Source organism: Hyla sarda, chromosome 3 (assembly GCF_029499605.1).
Source record: "Hyla sarda isolate aHylSar1 chromosome 3, aHylSar1.hap1, whole genome shotgun sequence".
In the NCBI taxonomy this organism is placed as follows: domain Eukaryota; kingdom Metazoa; phylum Chordata; class Amphibia; order Anura; family Hylidae; genus Hyla; species Hyla sarda.
Window position 1 is genome coordinate 436,238,531 of NC_079191.1, and position 17,965 is coordinate 436,256,495.

Sequence of the window (17,965 nt, forward strand, 5' to 3'; positions counted from 1 at the left end):
AAATCCCATTGAAGTCAACAGCAGTAAATTTCAGGTGGAATTCGGCACAGAAAGTCTTGCCGTGTGAACATAAGCCTAAAAGGGTCAGCAATCAGTTTAGTCTAGTGTTACTTGGTCACCTCCATCCTGGAGCGTAGCTATAAGCGGTGCAGTCGCACCAGGGCCTCAAGCCACCTTTGCCCCATAAGACATCAGTAGTATAAATGACAAATGATAGACATGAGGTAGGTCCTGTTACAGATTCTGCATTGGGGCCCAAAAGCTACAAGTTATGCCACTGCCTCCGTCCCGTCAGGAGAAGCAGATGTTTTGGAATCATATCTTACCGGCCAAATGAGTGTCTCCTGTCCACGTCTTTCTGCGAGGCAGCTGTAGATGTGGAGCTGAGGCTTCTTTTAAACCCTAGACATAAATGGAGTACAGAGTCAGGCTGCGTATAAAAAAGATCACAGGCTAAAAGTTGTAATTTTTCAACCAGGGTGTCTCCAGCTGTTGCAAAACGACAACTCCCAGCATGCCCGGACAGCCAAAGGCTGTCCGGGCATGCTGGGAGTTGTGGTTTTGCAACAGCTGGAGACACACTGTAGGCAATGGCGGCCAGAAGAGTACTTGTATTTAATGAGGTTTAGTCTTTTTTTTGTCTAGTTCTGATCCACTCGCTGAGCATATCGTGTCGGTGTCCTGATTAACTCGCTGCGCAAAACAAAAGCCATCCAAATGCAAAATCTAGACTAAACAAAAATGCGAATTTGCAAAGTTTAGAAAACTGCACTTAAAGGGGTACTCCGCCCCTAGACATCTTATCCCCTATCTACGCCCCCTCCCATAGACTTGCATTGAGGGGGCGTGGCGTGAAGTCACCAGGTGCGCGGCCCTGACTTCACGACCCCGCCTCCAAGCATTGAGAACTAAAATGTTCAGAACCCTGGGAAAGCGGAGTACCCTTTTAACCCCTTAACGACCACGGACGTAAATGTACATCCTGATGCGGAGGTACTTTGCACACCAGGACGTACATTTACATCCTGTACATGACCGCGAGCATCGGAGAGGTGCTGGCGTCATGTACTGCAGGTCTCGGCTGCTATCAAAGCCGTTTAAATAGATGATCGGATCACCCGAGGCACTAAAGCGGGGATCGGATCATCTATATTGGCGGCCGGAGGTCCCCTCACCGGCCGTCTCCTGCTCTGGTCTGAGATCGAGCAGACCAGAGCAGAAGATCGCTGATAACACTGCTCAATGCTATGCCCTATGCATAGCACTGAACAGTATTAGCAATCAAGTGATTGCTATAGATAGTTCCCCTATGGGGACTATTAAAGTGTAAAACAAAAGTTGAAAAAAATTTAAAAATAAGAAGTAAAAAAAAAACATTTGAAAAATCCCCTCCCCCAATAAAAATGGACATTGTCTCTTTTTCCCATTTTACCCCCCAAAAAACGTAAAAAAATAAATAAATTAATAAACATATTTGCCATCGCCACGTGCGTAAATGTCCGAACTATCAAAATAAAGTGTTAATTATCCTGTACAATGAACAGAGTAAATGTAAAAAATAAAAAAAGACCAAAATTGCTGATCTTTTGTCAAATTGTATTAAAAAAATAAATAGCAAATTTGGTATACAAAAAAAGCACAGATCACTGCACAAAAAATGAGCCCTCCTACCGCCCCATATACGGAAAAATTGAAAAGTTATTAGTGGTCAAAATAGGACAATTTTAAACATACTAATTTTGTATAAAAAGTTTGAGATTTTTTTTAAGCGGTACAATTATAGAAAAGTATCTAACCATGGGTATCATTTTAATCGTATTGACCCACAAAAAGACATGTCATTTTTTTCCTGTAAAGTGTAGTGTCAAAACGAAACCCTCCAAAATTTGCAAAATTGTGGTTTTCATTTAAATTTCCTCCCTAAAAAAAATTATTTAGTGGGTTCGCCGTACATTTTATGGAAAAAAAGAGAGTACAATTGGTCACGCAAAAAACAAGCCCTCATATGGGTCTGTAGATGGAAAAAGGTTATGGATTTTAGAAGGCAAGAAGGAAAAAATGAAAAACGCAAAAAAAAAAAATAGGCCTGGTCCTTAAGGTGAAAATGGGCTTGGTCCTTAAGGGGTGAAGGACATGTGCGCAATTAGAAAAACATGGCTGTTTCCTTGTCAAAACAGCGCCACATCTGCTGGCTCTTTGTGTCACATTCTTTTCAGTTAAGCTGAAGTGAAGTTACTATAAGAAAAAAGGGGGGAAACAGAGATGGCCCTGTTTCCCCGAAAATACACCCTACCACGAAAATAAGCCCTAGGGCCAGGGTTACTCAACGGACCACGGCCGCCAGTAATGCGATGTGGATCCCCCCGCCCCCACCTTTGGCTGGTCCCTTGGCAAGTTAAATGAGCCGGGGCAGGGACGCTGTCGCTTTAAAACGTCTGCGCGTATGCACGCCCGACATCACAGACGTGTCCCTGCCCCGCCTGCTACTGGTAAGCAGCAGAAGGAAATCCCGCCGCCGCCGAGAGCTGCAGCTTCAGTTGCGGACGCTATGAAGGTGGGGAAGTGCTGGTTTATTATGGCAGAGGGGTGGGGGGCACTGTAGGAGTGTGGAGGACAACGGGGGAAGGGGAGGATGGGGGGCTGTAGCAGTGTGGAGGATGGGGGGGTGCAGGAGTGTGGAGGATGGGGGGGCTGCAGGAGTGTGGAGGATGGGGGGGCTGCGGTAGTGTGGAGGATGGGGGGCTGTATAGCAGTGTGGAGGATGGGCGCTGTGGGAGGATGGGGGGCTGTGGCAGTGTGGAAGATGGGGGGGTGCGGCATCCTCCACACTGCTACAGCCCCCCCATCCTCCACACTGCTAAAGCCCCCCACACTCCTGCAGCCCCCATAAATAAATAAGCCCTACCCTGAAAATAAGCCCTAGTGTGTTTTTTGTGACTAAAATTAATATAAGACCCGGTCTTATTTTCGGAGAAACACGGTAGTGCCGATTATCCGCCATTACAGCGGGAATTAGGTGTGAAGGTAGAAAAACTGCTCGTTTTGAGCAGGTTCTTTAGGCTGGTACGTCGGGAGCAGCTGGCCATCGGTCCCGTCGAGGACGGTGGACAATGCAGTTATACAGATGTGGAAGGTGGGAATCCTGGATTCCCACCTTCCACATCTGTATCGCTGAAGCGCAGTTACTGACACAATCCTGGTGTGGCGCTGTATCTGGAAGCCACACAAATACTGAATTTGACTGCAGCAATCCACCACAAACTAGGAAAGCTGTATAAAAGTCACATGGCACACTGCTGACTTATGTGAATACACAAGCATATTTACACACGCATAACGTGGACACTGTTTTATAACCGTAAGACCAAGCCCAACAATTTTTCTGATGATCCAAACCGATTGCTGTCAGTTTAGGACATAAGTCCCCATGGTATGGTCAGGCCAGGAGTAGTTTATATAATATAGATGCAAAAAGAGGTCTGCCGTGGAAATCCAGATTCCGCCATCCGCAGAAAGATTAGACTATAAAGAATGCCTATTCTTTCTGCAGATTCTGTTTATAAATGCATTGCCATCTATGAGACAACGCATTACCGAGCGGTCCTAGTGCCGCCGGAGCTTTCAAATGTGCGGAATGACTGCCCAGTCTACACGGAAATAACAGTGTGAACATAGTCTTAGAGGATCCCATGATACACTGCATCAAGCTCCTTACCTCTGCTGGCTGGTTTTAGTCACTGAATGTAAATGAGAATGTTTCCATTCTCTGACAGCAATACAGGACTTGAAGTATAATAAAGTTGTGGAATAAATACTACATGGTATAAATACTGCATAAAAGATTTAGGAACAGTGTGATGGGAGATTTGTGGAGAACGTACCTGGGAACGAATGGTTCAATTTACTTGAAGGAATCTCCGACAAAGAATCCAAAGACCCAGAGACCCTGCGTGGAAAATAAAATAATGGATTTTTACAACTTTGCAGTATAACTTTGATATAAAATTAGGAAATAAGAAATACCGTATTTTTCGCCGTATAAGACGCACTTTTTCTTCCCCTGGGGGGGGGGGAAAGTTGGTGCGTCTTATACGGCGAATACACACCTATCGTCACGGTCCCTGCAGCCATCAACGGCCGGGACCCGCGGCTAATACAGGACATCACCGATCGCGGTGATGCCCTGTATTAACCCTTAAGACGCGGCGATCAGAGCTGACCGCCGCGTCTGAAGGGAAAGTGACACTAACCCGGCTGCTCAGTCGGGCTGTTCGGGACCGCCGCGGTGAAATCACAGCGTCCCGAACAGCTTACAGGACACCGGGAGGGACCTTACCTGCCTCCTCGGTGTCTGCTCCATGCTGGGATCCCCTGCATGGCCGGCGCTCTCCTTCGACGTCATCACGTCATCCAATAGGAGCGGCGTGCGTAGCGACGTGATGACGGCGAAGGAGAGCGTGGATCCCAGGGAAGAAGACGTCCGGAGCATCGGGGACGCGGCGACCGCGATGGAGCGACATCCAGGGCAGCGGTGACGGGTCCGGAGTGGTGGGGACACGTGAGTATTACCTCCTCCAGTGGGCTTCAACCTGCGGACCTCCAGATGTTGCAAAACTACAACTCCCAGCATGCCCGGACAGCCGTTGGCTGTCCGGGCATGCTGGGAGTTGTAGTTTTGCAACATCTGGAGGTCCGCAGGTTCAAGATCACTGTTGGGTGCAGAATCTTTTTTTTCTAGATTTTGCACCTTTAAAATTGGGTGCGTCTTATATGCCGGTGCGTCCTATAGGGCGAAAAATACGGTAATAAAAATAAATAAATAAATATGAGCTAATCTGATCAGATCTACTGCTTCTGCCATAAGCTGATCAGATCTACTGGGTACTCCACCCACAGACATCTTATGCCCTATCCAAAGGATTTAGCGATTTCTGTGCAGCAACCGGCAAACGATGGGTTTCTGCGGTCGGAGACGTAACATCATGCCCCCTCGTGACGTCACCGCACGGCCGCCCTCCATTCATGTCTATGGGAAGGGGCAGTTCACATATGCCATGGTAGAGGTGTATATAGACCTTTATCTACGCCACGGCAAACAAACATGTCATGTTAATAATGTGCTTTGGTGACTTCATATTTATGTATCTTTTTTTTAACAAAAAAAGGGAAAACAGTCAGAAGTCCGAATGTGATGTAGTTCTGCGTAGGAGATTTACACACAAAACAATAGATTCTTACATAAGAATAGTTGCGAATTCATTTGTCATTTTAGATGCACTGGAGAAAAATAAAATGGTGCTAAAAGTGTACATGGTCTTTAACAGGACTTATTTTTGTCACTAGTTCATTGAAACATCTCACAGCTCATGATTAGAGATGAGCGAACTTACAGTAAATTCGATTTGTCACGAACTTCTCGGCTCGGCAGTTGATGACTTTTCCTGCATAAATTAGTTCAGCTTTCCGGTGCTCCGGTGGGCTGGAAAAGGTGGATACAGTCTTAGGAGACTCTTTCCTAGGACTGTATCAACATTTTTCCAGCCCACCGGAGCACCTGAAAGCTGAACTAATTTATGCAGGATAAGTCAGCAACTGCCGAGCTGAGAAGTTCGTGACGAATCGAATTTACTGTAAGTTCGCTTATTTCTACTCATGATACAAGTATTTCAACCTTTGTGTAAAAAAAAAAAAAAAAATTATATTATATTATATATATATATATATATATATATATATATATATATATATATATACCACACAGTAGCCACGAGTACCCCATATGATCTTGTTAAATGTTATAATCCTCCAAGTTCACTGCCCCCATCATGATAAACCACGCCCTGCCTTTATTTTTATTATTTTTTAGTTTTCTACCTTGACCTAAAATAATACATACATACATAAATAAATAAATAATTTGTTAATTGGGTACTCCCCCCCCCCCCCCCACAGACATCTTATCCCCTATCCAAAAGGATGACTATAGGAGGTGACATGATGGCAGGACCGCCGTGATCAGACATCTTATCCCCTTATCCTTTGGATAGGGGGATAAGTGGTCTGTCGGCGGAGTACCCCTTCTACCATCAATTTTAGTGATCTCCAAACTGTGGACCTACAGCTGTTGCAAAGCTACAACTCCCAGCATGCCCGGACAGCCAGCGGCTGTCCGGGCATGCTGGGCGTTGTAGATTTGCAACAGCTGGAGATCAACAATTTGGAGGCCTATGATGTATTCTTATACCCCCCCACCTCACCTTTGAACTCGGGATGGAGGGGCGAACACCCCATGTTTAGGGGGGCAGGTAAAATACTGAACTCCAGAGATTGAGCCGTCATTTTTTCCATGAGGTTTATCCAGTTCTATGCCGCACCAGTTTCCTGCGGAGAGATAAGGCTACATGTCAGGATTGTCACACAAAGTTTGTGTATTATACACAACATAAAAGCATCATTCCTATCAGGATTATTCTTTATAGAGTTGGACTGCGAGTTTGCCGAAGCCTGGGCAACTGCTTACAAGTCAGCAGGTCACCTCCGCCTGTCTGAGCTCAGAAAAAGCCGCCAGCGATCCTGCATGCTGAAAAGATGGCTGCCAGGCAGACAGCGGAGGGGAAAATAAACTGTGCCAATTGCACAGAGATAAACTGCATCACATTACAGATAGCCGCTGCCAGACAGGGGGAGATGGAGCAGGAGGGAAAACTACAAGTAACAGTCTGCAGATGGGACGTATAACAAGTGAGGGAGGAAGATGCGGGCCAAGTATACGTATGGGAGACAAGTGGTGCAGCTTGGGACCGAGAAAACAACATGGCTGGCACTGGAAGGGTAAACAAAAGTCGTGGTTGGCACTGGAGGAGACAATGACAAGTTGTGGCTGGCAATGAAGGGACACAGACACGTCATGGCTGAAAGTGGAAGGAACATTGTCACATACAGTGCCAGCCATGACTTGTCTCAGACAGGTCATCGCTGGAACTGGGAGGAGGTATAGACAAATGATGTCTGGCACTGGGAGGAGGTATAGACAAATGATGTCTGGCACTGGGAGGAGGTATAGACAAATGATGTCTGGCACTGGGAGGAGGTATAGACAAATGATGTCTGGCACTAGAGGGGGGGGGGGGGGAGACAAATGATATCTGGCACTAGAGCTGGCATAGAAAGTGATGTCTGGCACTAGAGGGGGGGGGGGAGACAAATGATGTCTGGCACTAGAGAGAACATAGACAAATGATGTCTGGCACTAGAGAGGACATAGACAAATGATGTCTGGCACTAGAGAGGGGAAAGACAAATGATATGATGTCTGGCACTAGAGAGGGGAAAGACAAATGATGTCTGGCACTAGAGAGGACATAGACAAATGATGTCTGGCACTAGAGAGGGGAAAGACAAATGATGTCGCACTAGAGAGGACATAGACAAATGATGTCTGGCACTAGAGAGGGGAAAGACAAATGATATGATGTCTGGCACTAGAGAGGGGAAAGACAAATGATGTCTGGCACTAGAGAGGGGAAAGACAAATGACGTCTGGCACTAGAGAGGGGAAAGACAAATGACGTCTGGCACTAGAGAGGGGAAAGACAAATGACGTCTGGCACTAGAGAGGGGAAAGACAAATGACGTCTGGCACTAGAGAGGGGAAAGACAAATGACGTCTGGCACTAGAGAGGGGAAAGACAAATGACGTCTGGCACTAGAGAGGGAAAGGCAAATGGTGTCTGGCACTAGAGAGGGGAAAGACAAATGATGTCGGGTACTAGAGAGGACATAGACAAATGATGTCTGGCACTAGAGGGGGGAAAGGCAAATTATGTCTGGCACTAGAGGGGGGAAAGGCAAATGATGTCTGGTACTAGAGAGGGGAAAGAAATGATGTCTGGCACTAGAGAGGGGGAAAGACAAATGATATCTGGCACTAGAGAGGGGAAAGACAAATTATGTCTGGCACTAGAGAGGGCATAGACAAATGATGTCTGGCACTAGAGAGGGCATAGACAAATGATGTCTGGCACTGGACAGAACATAGAAAAGAAGTGTCTGGCACTGGAGGGAACACAGTAGTAGATGGCTCTGTACTCTGGACACAACATGTCTGACACTATCAGGACACACAATGGTGGGGGCATTACTGTATAAGATGATATACTGGGGCTGGTACTGTGTGAGGGGGTCACAGTGTGCCTGGCACTGTTTGGGCCGGGCAAAGAGTATGTCTAAAGGTAGGCATCCACCTGTCCTGATCCTACCATACAGACTCTTCAGGTGGTGATTTAGCTACCAGAGAACTAAGAGGACTTGGCCAGTGAAATACAAAATGTCGGACCCTTCTCTCCCACAACTGCCGCTATCCAGGGAAAGTCAAGAGACCTCCATACATGGCAGATAGTCATCCAATCCTGCCAAAAAGATTCAGACAAAAGGTCTCTCACATGTATAGGGGGGTGGGCTTATAGTTTATTTTCCCTCAAGGCTGTGTTCACACTCAAACAACACACAGATTTGTATCACGGGTGTACAGCCGATCCACGGCAGACTTGTATTCTCATTATACAGCCTTAACCCATTAGCAGGTTTTTTTTTTTGCTCTTTGTTATGTTTTGATTGGTTACCACTGAAAGGCCATGCGTATTATTTATGACCGTTTATTGTTTTATTTATTTATTTTTTTGCAGCTTGCATTTGCTTCATTATCTTTGCATTTCTGCACTTGGAGAGAGGAACGGCTTAGTGAGCACAAATCAGTTCTTTGCCTTTATTGTCTGTGTAAAAAAAAAAAAAAAAAAAAAAATGAACAAATGTACTCAACTCCAAAGGTGGGAAATTCATTGGTGTGTGGCTTTTTACCCCCTATTGGGCAACCTTTCTCATATAAGTGCAATTTTTTATGCTGCGTGCGCAATTTAACAGGCACAGAAATTTACGGATCTGCAGCGAGTTCAGTAAAGTTAGTAGTAGTTATACAACGTCTTGGTATTTGAGGATTTATTTCCCGGTGCCCTGATACAGAAGACTGCTTTATCAGAGTTGTGGTAAGTAGAAATTCACACAAACCTACAACCACCATCATCACTGCAGGTCCAAACCACTGCCACACTCCTGGCATTACAAACAAACCACTATCACACTCCTGGCGTTACAAACAAACCACTATCACACTCCTGGCGTTACAAACAAACCACTATCACACTCCTGGCGTTACAAACAAACCACTGCCACACTCCTGGCGTTACAAACAAACCACTGCCACACTCCTGGCGTTACAAACAAACCACTGCCACACTCCTGGCATTACAAACAAACCACTGCCACACTCCTGGCATTACAAACCACTGCCACACTCCTGGCATTACAAACCACTGCCACACTCCTGGCGTTACAAACAAACCACTGCCACACTCCTGGCGTTACAAACAAACCACTGCCACACTCCTGGCGTTACAAACCACTGCCACACTCCTGGCGTTACAAACCACTGCCACACTCCTGGCGTTACAAACCACTGCCACACTCCTGGCGTTACAAACCACTGCCACACTCCTGGCATTACAAACAAACCACTGCCACACTCCTGGCGTTACAAACCACTGCCACACTCCTGGCATTACAAACCACTGCCACACTCCTGGCGTTACAAACCACTGCCACACTCCTGACATTACAAACCACTGCCACACTCCTGGCGTTACAAACCACTGCCACACTCCTGACATTACAAACCACTGCCACACTCCTGGCGTTACAAACCACTGCCACACTCCTGGCATTACAAACCACTGCCACACTCCTGGCATTACAAACCACTGCCACACTCCTGGCATTACAAACCACTGCCACACTCCTGGCATTACAAACCACTGCCACACTCCTGGCATTACAAACCACTGCCACACTCCTGGCATTACAAACCACTGCCACACTCCTGGCATTACAAACCACTGCCACACTCCTGGCATTACAAACCACTGCCACACTCCTGGCATTACAAACAAACCACTGCCACACTCCTGGCGTTACAAACCACTGCCACACTCCTGGCGTTACAAACCACTGCCACACTCCTGGCATTACAAACCCCTGCCACACTCCTGGCGTTACAAACCACTGCCACACTCCTGGCGTTACAAACCACTGCCACACTCCTGGCATTACAAACCACTGCCACACTCCTGGCATTACAAACCACTGCCACACTCCTGGCATTACAAACCACTGCCACACTCCTGGCATTACAAACCACTGCCACACTCCTGGCGTTACAAACAAACCACTGCCACACTCCTGGCATTACAAACAAACCACTGCCACACTCCTGGCATTACAAACAAACCACTGCCACACTCCTGGCGTTACAAACCACTTTGTTTGGTCCTGTCCTATGCTTGTTAGTCAGAACATCTCACATGACATTTGAAGTTGGCAGAAAAGCGGTGATAAAAATAAAACACTTTTTACCTGATTAAATCAAAGCTGCAAATGTTAAGCCCTGTAGATCCTGCTCCACGTTGTCTTCGCTAACAAGATTACAGCGGCTCGTAGCATGTACCGTGACCACGGAAGATCTTATTATGAAACTCTGGGAGAATGTGCATTTCACTTAACAAGGTCCACTGTCAGCGAGATGGACATGGATTAAAATGCAAAGAGTAGTCGTGTGGTGAAGAGGTTAAACAAAGCCATACAGTGGACATGGCTACCACCATGGACATGTACAGCAGACTCTGCCATAAGGCACGCTGAACTCTAAAATGCCTGACCAACATGTGCCATCAGGTTGCCCTTCTTTGAACTTCCTTCGGCTCTTGGTTATCTACTTTATGGCCCAGTTCCCAAACTTGGACTCGTCATCCTGTATTAGAAAATGCATGGGTACTAGAGAACGGCATCTTAAGTGAAGTTTGTGATCTTGTTGGTTTGCGATACAGCAGACGCTACTAAGGTAGTTATTGATGCATTTGGTTTGCAAGATGCTGTGTGAGCATAGTAAAACAGTAGCAGCACAGCAAGGAAGGTGTTACACTAAGCATTGAACTACTGCTGCTGATGACAATGGTAAGCCCGAACAGTAAAGGGAGTTTGGGGGGGGGGGGGGGGGGGGGGATTCTATTCAAGAGTTAGCACTGTGGACAGCAGTAGGTATTTACGCAAGGTATTCACACTAGGGACAGCTGGACATAACTTTATGGGTTGTCAGAAATAATTTAAGCCTTGATTTACCTTTCAGTGACAGTGTGGATCCTCTGGATTTGGTAAACAGCCTCAGCTTGCAGGTACACAACATAGGCTCTCTCTTTCTTGCACATAGTAGTACCAAAAGCCCCCCCCCCCCCCCCTCACACACACACACACACACACACTTACTTCTGTTTCTTCTTGGTCTCTCTGTTCCTAGAGATGGTCCGAGCCTAACAACGGGCATTGGACAGCAGTTTGCAGAGAAGTGAGACACTTTGTGGCCAAGACTTTGAAGGCCATGTTCACACGACAGAATTTCCGAGCGGAATCTGGCAGAACAATTTAGCTCAGAAACTCTGTTGCAGCAGAATCCCATGCTTCCAATAGGATTCTGCTGCACTGTGGACACATGGCAAAATCCCAATTCAGGCCTCTGCCGAAAGAATGGACACATCTTTCGGCAGAATCTGCACAGAAATGCATTGACATCTACGAAGACGGCACATTTTGAGCGGTCCTAAGGCCGACACATTCCAGTTGGCGACTGCTATTTGCAAATGTCTTCCAGTGTTTTCTGGGCAGTCATTCCATAAATTGTCCACCATGTGAACATGGCCTAAGGCTTGCTTTTCTGGGTTAAGGAGTCATTTTTGGTAAATGAAGGGATTTACAAACCTGTTACAGATCTCATAGGCTATCACATGGAGGGAAGTTGATTTAAATGACAGTGACCATTTAACTTCTGCAAGAACCAAAAGTGAGGGATAGCATCAAATTCTTTAGATCAGAGGCAGCTGTCCATACTGCCACCATAGATGCAATTGATGAGGGCAGCGACTTCTCCGAAGCATCTATGATAGTAGTTCTAGACAGTAGGTAGCTAGTGTTAGGTGCACAAGGTCCGGGCACTAGCTTACATTAGCATGACATGTACAATTAAAGGATACCTTCGGGATGTAACAACTTATCCCCTATCCTAAGGATAGGGGATAAGTGTTAGATCGCGGGGTGTCCGACCGCTGGGGCCCCCCGCGATCTCCCGAACGGTGCCCTTGCTCCCTGCATAGAACGAGCATTTTCGACCACCGCAGGAAGTGGCAGCCGACACACCCCCTCCATGCAGCTCTATGGCTCCACCATAGAACTGCATGGAGGGGGCGTGTCGGCCGCAGCTTTGTGCTGTGGTCGAAAACACTCGTTCCAAGCAGGGAGCAAGGGCACCGTTCGGTAAATCGCGGCGGGCCCCAGCAGTCGGACCCCCGCAATCTAACACTTATCCCCTATCCTTTGGATAGGGGTTAAGTTGTTACATCCCAGAGGGATCCTTTAAGTCTAGAATTAAAAAAAAGATAAGTAGTAGTGATTATTTAATTAAATGATATCTAATTAATTTTAGGGGTCTAGGCTGGGGCCTGGTTATGGGTCTGAAATAATAGGTCAGGGTCTGATCAATATTAAAGGGGTTGCGCAGGAAAAATTTACTTATCCCCTATCCACAGGATAGGGGAGAAGTGTCAGATCGTGGGGGATCCAACCCCTGCGGATGGCACGCGCTCCATTCATTCTCTATACGAGCGCCAAAGAGACCCGATTGCTGTACTCTGGTATCTCCTGCGCTCCTATAGAAATGAGTAGAGAACATGCTATTCTTAACACCAGCGCCCTCCAGTTTATTGATTCTATGGTTAAGCCTTCCGTTTTTTTCTCGGAATTGATTTATTTTATTGGTCTCATTTTTATTTTATTTTTTTTAACTAACAACAAATGACAATGCAAATAGGTCAACAAAGTTTGTGAGACATTAACAAAACAACTGTGTAACTTCCAAAATTCCAAGTATATCACCTCTACTGGCAGCACCCTATCCAACCCCCTCTGCTCATTACTTCATATAAAATATAAAAATAAACCTTGGTTTAATAAATCTGATGTACGATGATGGTCGGCTGACATAACACTGGGCACTGATACACTAAGCTTTGTGACTGCTTAGTCTGACACTTTTTTTTTTTTACGACAAAGTGTCAGAATTGTCAAAACTGGATAAGTGGAGTCATCTATTTCTTCCTTTGTATATAACCGTGATAGACGAGCCCTCAGGGTATCTCTGCTGGTGACATGGGTGAAATGAACCATGAACATTTAGTGCGACCTCACATTAAACAACATTACACCGCCAGCCCACAGGATATGCATGTGCAGTGACAGATACTGGTCAAGGGCCCCATGATCCCTATCGCCGGCAATGCAACGTGTCACCCAGGTGAGTGAGAAAATCAATATCTAATTCACTTACCCTGATTCCATTAAATGACTGACACAGGCAGTTTTCTCTGCGATGCTTAAGCTTCAATGCTAAAGTGTTTAATGAGTCTTTGCTTTTAACCCCTAAATGACCACCCTGCCTCAATTTACATCAGACGTAAGCCACTACAGGGGAATTGTGAGATTTAGAAATGACCAAATTTGGTGATTAAAAAAAAAAAATTAAATCAGATTCCAAATAATTTGACCGGTAAACTCAATTCAATCTCATCATCCAATTTCCCATTAGTCTTAGAAGTCATGTAGGACTCTCTCCAGTCTCCTAGGACTGTATCTGCATTTTTTTATTTTATTAATTTGGACAGAATCAGATATGACAGCTGATTTGTTTGAATCGTATTCTAATCTCCGAGATCACTTTTTGTCAGAGGCTCTTTGCTCCAGCTCTTCTCTATGATTTCCACAGGGATTCGGAAAGGGTTGTCTCCAGGATGACAAAACCTTCATAATAAAAAGGTCCACATACCACATATAAACATACATGCAAAAGTGGTATCGGTAAATAGTACAGATAACAGCACAAAAAATGAGCTTTCATACACTTTTTAATCTCTTTCCATTCAATTTTTATGCTTTTTAACTTTTCACCCCATTTTGAATAAAGTTTCACTTGTTTGATTGAAATTCCAAGAAAAAAAAACTGTGGAAAGTCAAAAACCGAATGGTGAAAACCTGATGGAACCGTACGAACACAGTTCTGTGCGGTTCCCATTGACTCCCATGTTTAAAAAAAAAACGTATAGTTTTTCACCCGGACCAAGAAACTTGGTAGACTATAGTTTTGGGTCCGGGAAAAAAACTGGACAAAACCGTATTAGATGCCAAACGGACTAAACCGGATGATGCGTTTGACATACAGTTTACAATGTTAAGTCAATGTATATGGTTTTCTATACAGTTCCATACGGTTTTTAACTTGAAACTGTATACGGGAACTGTATAACAAAAAACGTGGTGTGCGTGCTGCCTTAGACTGGTTGATAAAGTTATACTACAGGGTAAGTACAATCTTATATATGGAGTGGTTAGGCATCTTATCCCCTAGCAACCAGGCTGTCTTAGATTACCCAGGGCATCAGATGGTAGAAGCACCCTAAGCAAGGGGAATGGTGTAACCATCTTTCCGTATAATGCTTAGTTTTAATAAAGTTGGAATTGGTACTTCCTGATAAATCGTTTTTCATGAGTTCATCATGACAGCACCACCATGAGATTGTCCCCTGTAGCTCTAATAGGAATAGGAAACACAGAGAGGATCAATAGGCCCCTCCAATTCCACCCCTCAGTGGTTTTAAATTAACTAGAGCATAAATAATACTTCTATAATACTTATCCACATTAAAGGGCGGGAATTAAAGGGTGCTGCCATGATGAACTCATGAATAACAAATTATCGGTAAGTAATAATTCCAATTTTTCATTTCATCATCATGACAGCACCACCACGAGACATACCGGATAAACAGGTGACTTTAGGGAGGGACCACAGCTTGCAACACCTTCCGGCCGAAAGACAGATATCTGGAAGATGTTACATTCAACTTATAATGGTTGGAGAAGGTATGCGGAGATGACCATGTTGCTGCTCTGCAAATCTGTTCGATGGAGGCTTTTTCGGCCCAGGAGACAGCTAGTGCCCTAGTTGAGTGAGCATGACGACCTTCAGGGACATGCGTACCGGAAGATTTATAGGCCTCCTGGATAGTTATCTTCAGCCACCTAGAAATTAAATTTTTTGAAGCTCTCTTGCCCTTATTGGGCCCTTGAAATGGAATGAAAAGGTTAGAATCTTTTCTCCAAGATTTTGTAGTCTCCAAGTAGCGAATAACATCTTCTGACATCCAGGTTTTGTAAGACTTCTTCCTTCTGATTTTTTGGATTGTTTCAGAATGAGGGCAATAAAACATCTTGAGACCTGTGAAGATTTGTGACCACCTTTTGAAGAAAAGCTGGATTAAGTTTAAAAATAATCCTATCGTCCAGGATGATACAATATGGTTCCTCAATAGAAAGAGACTGGATTTCTTTAGAAAGAACTAAATTTACTTCCCATGGGGGAGTCAAGTTAGAGATCTTAGGTTTTAATATAGAAATATAGAAAGCAGGAAAAAAAAATTTTTTATCCATTTATGTTCAGCTAAAGAGGAATCAAAGTAACATCCTGAAGCCGCCGTCTGAACTTTTAAAGGTACTGATAGAAAGACCTGTGAAGCTGTGACTCCCGAAATGCGTCTTGCTTTATTTATTTATTTTCTTTGAGTTCTTTATGCTGTAAAAATAAATTATTTACTTTATACCTATACCCACGACTTTGGGTGAATTCCTTGGAAGCGCCACCGCAGCATTTTTCTACATTTTCTGCATTCTACATATGGATCCACCTCTGGGCTCCGTCCTCACGCTGCAGGCCTGCATACCAAGCTACTATCACCGGCAAGGGACACGCTACCCTCCACCCGGGTACCCACCTACACCGGCTAGAGACCTACACCGCACCCGGCGCTACCTCCGCTTTTTTCCGCTATATACTGCTTGATAACACAGAGGTCCCTGTGCCAGAAGATTCTTCACCTGAGGAAGCCGGCTCAGATCTGTTACAGAGAGAAGATTTAGGAGACTGAACCAACCTCTCTTGGGCTACTAAGGAGCTATGAAGATGACACAAACTTTCTCCAATTGAATCTCTTGGAGCGCTTTCCGGATGTGAGGCAGAGGAGGAAATGCATAAGCAAGAGAGAAATCCCAAACTTGTTGAAGGGCATCTACTGCAAGAGGTTTCTCTCTCGGACTGAGAGAGAAGTTCTGGACTTTGCAATTTTTCTTGCTGGCAATTAGATCTATTTCTGGATTCCCCCAAACTCTCACCAGTGACTGAAAAAAAACTTGAGAATTTAGTTCCCATTGTCCTGGATCCATTTGGTTCCGGCTTAGGAAGTCTGCTTCCTGATTTTCTACACCCCTCAGGTGTATGGCTGTAAGGGAAAGAACATTTTTCTACGCCCATATGATCATTTTTGAGGAGAGATCCCTTAGAGGAGAATGTCTCGCCCCCCCCTTGATTGTTGAGAAAGGCCCCTGTGCTTATACTGTCGGAATATACCTTCACATGTTTGATGGTTTTTTAAGAGATGTTCTGAAGCTTTTAATGCCATTAAAGCTGCCTTCAGCTCCTGAATGTGGGAGGAGTGACATCAGGTTTTCTGGGAGCAGGAACCTTGCAGATGAAAGTGCTTGACGTGAGCACCCCAACCCCAAAGACTCGTGTTTGTTGTCACCGTAACAGCAGGAGAGAGGATCCAATAAATTTCTATAGAGAGATTGTTTTTCTTCAGCCACCATGCTAATGAGGCTTTTACCTGATGTGGCATCTGTAATCTCTTCTCTAGGGAAAGTTGGGATCTGTCCCATACTTTCAAGATTAGGGAGTGAAGAGGTCTCGAATGGCTTTGAGCCCAAGTTACTGCTGGTATACAGGAGGTCATTGATCCCAAGACTGACATGGCTGTTCTTATGGGACAAGATTTTCTCTGTATCAGATCTTTTATTTTCAGCTAAAGGGAGAGAATCTTGTCTTCTGGGAGAAAGGTCTTTTGTTTCTCCGAGTCTAAGATCATGCCCAGAAACAACTTCATCCTTGCTGGAATTAAAGTCTGACTTCTGCCAGTTTATGATCCAGCCGAGGTTTTGAAGACAGGACAACGTAAGAAGAAGGTGCTGATGAAGCATTTCTTTTGACTGGGCAATAATCAGTAAGTCGTCCAAGTAAGGAATTAATAAAATTCATTTTTGTCTCAGGTGAGCAATCACCTCTACCATTACGTAAATATCCTCGGGGGAGAAGATATTCCAAAAGGAAGGGCCTGAAATTGAAAATGAAGGGTAGAGTGATTGTATTGAATTGCAAACCTGAGATATTTTTGGTGAGAGGGATGAATTAGTAGGTGAAAGTAGGCATCTTTTAGATCGATGGTGCACATCCAGGAGTCTCTTTGTATCAGAGGTTTGGCTGTCTTCAGGGTCTCCATCTTGAACCTTTTGTAAGAAATAAACTTTTGAGTTTTTTTTGAAATTTTTTTAGATTTATAAATTGTTCTGAAGGTACCGTTTGGCTTGAGCACCAAAAAGAGATGGGAATAGGGACCCAGACCTAGTTCCAAGATGGGGACAGGAATGACAGCTCTTGGAGACAAAAGATCCTTTATGCCTGAGATTTGTATAACAAAATATTGGAGGAGGAAGACTGATAAACTCTATTCTGTATCCTTGAGATATGGAATTTAGAATGAAGAGATTTTTTGTGATCCGAGACCACTGGTGACTGAATAGAGACAATCTTCCCCCCACAAGACTGTCATTGTTTTTTTGTTTTCGGAATTGGGATTGAGGATAAAGTCTCTGCTTTTTCCTCCTTTGGGATAGCTCCAGCAACCTCCTTTACTTTCCTTTATACTCTTTG

General features: G+C 44.8%; 1 protein-coding gene across 3 annotated transcripts in view; it reads right to left on the bottom strand.

Annotated features, from left to right (window-relative positions):
- CLIP4 (CAP-Gly domain containing linker protein family member 4) overlaps positions 1-17,965 on the bottom strand; it is a 138,961-nt gene that overhangs the window by 21,115 nt on the left and 99,881 nt on the right. For all 3 annotated transcript variants that reach the window (XM_056568559.1, XM_056568558.1, XM_056568561.1), the window contains exons 12-14: positions 6,258-6,381; positions 3,882-3,946; positions 327-402 (exon numbers count right to left, since the gene is read on the bottom strand). In XM_056568559.1, the coding sequence (XP_056424534.1) occupies positions 327-402; positions 3,882-3,946; positions 6,258-6,381 (265 nt within the window). The remainder of the gene's footprint in view (positions 1-326; positions 403-3,881; positions 3,947-6,257; positions 6,382-17,965) is intronic.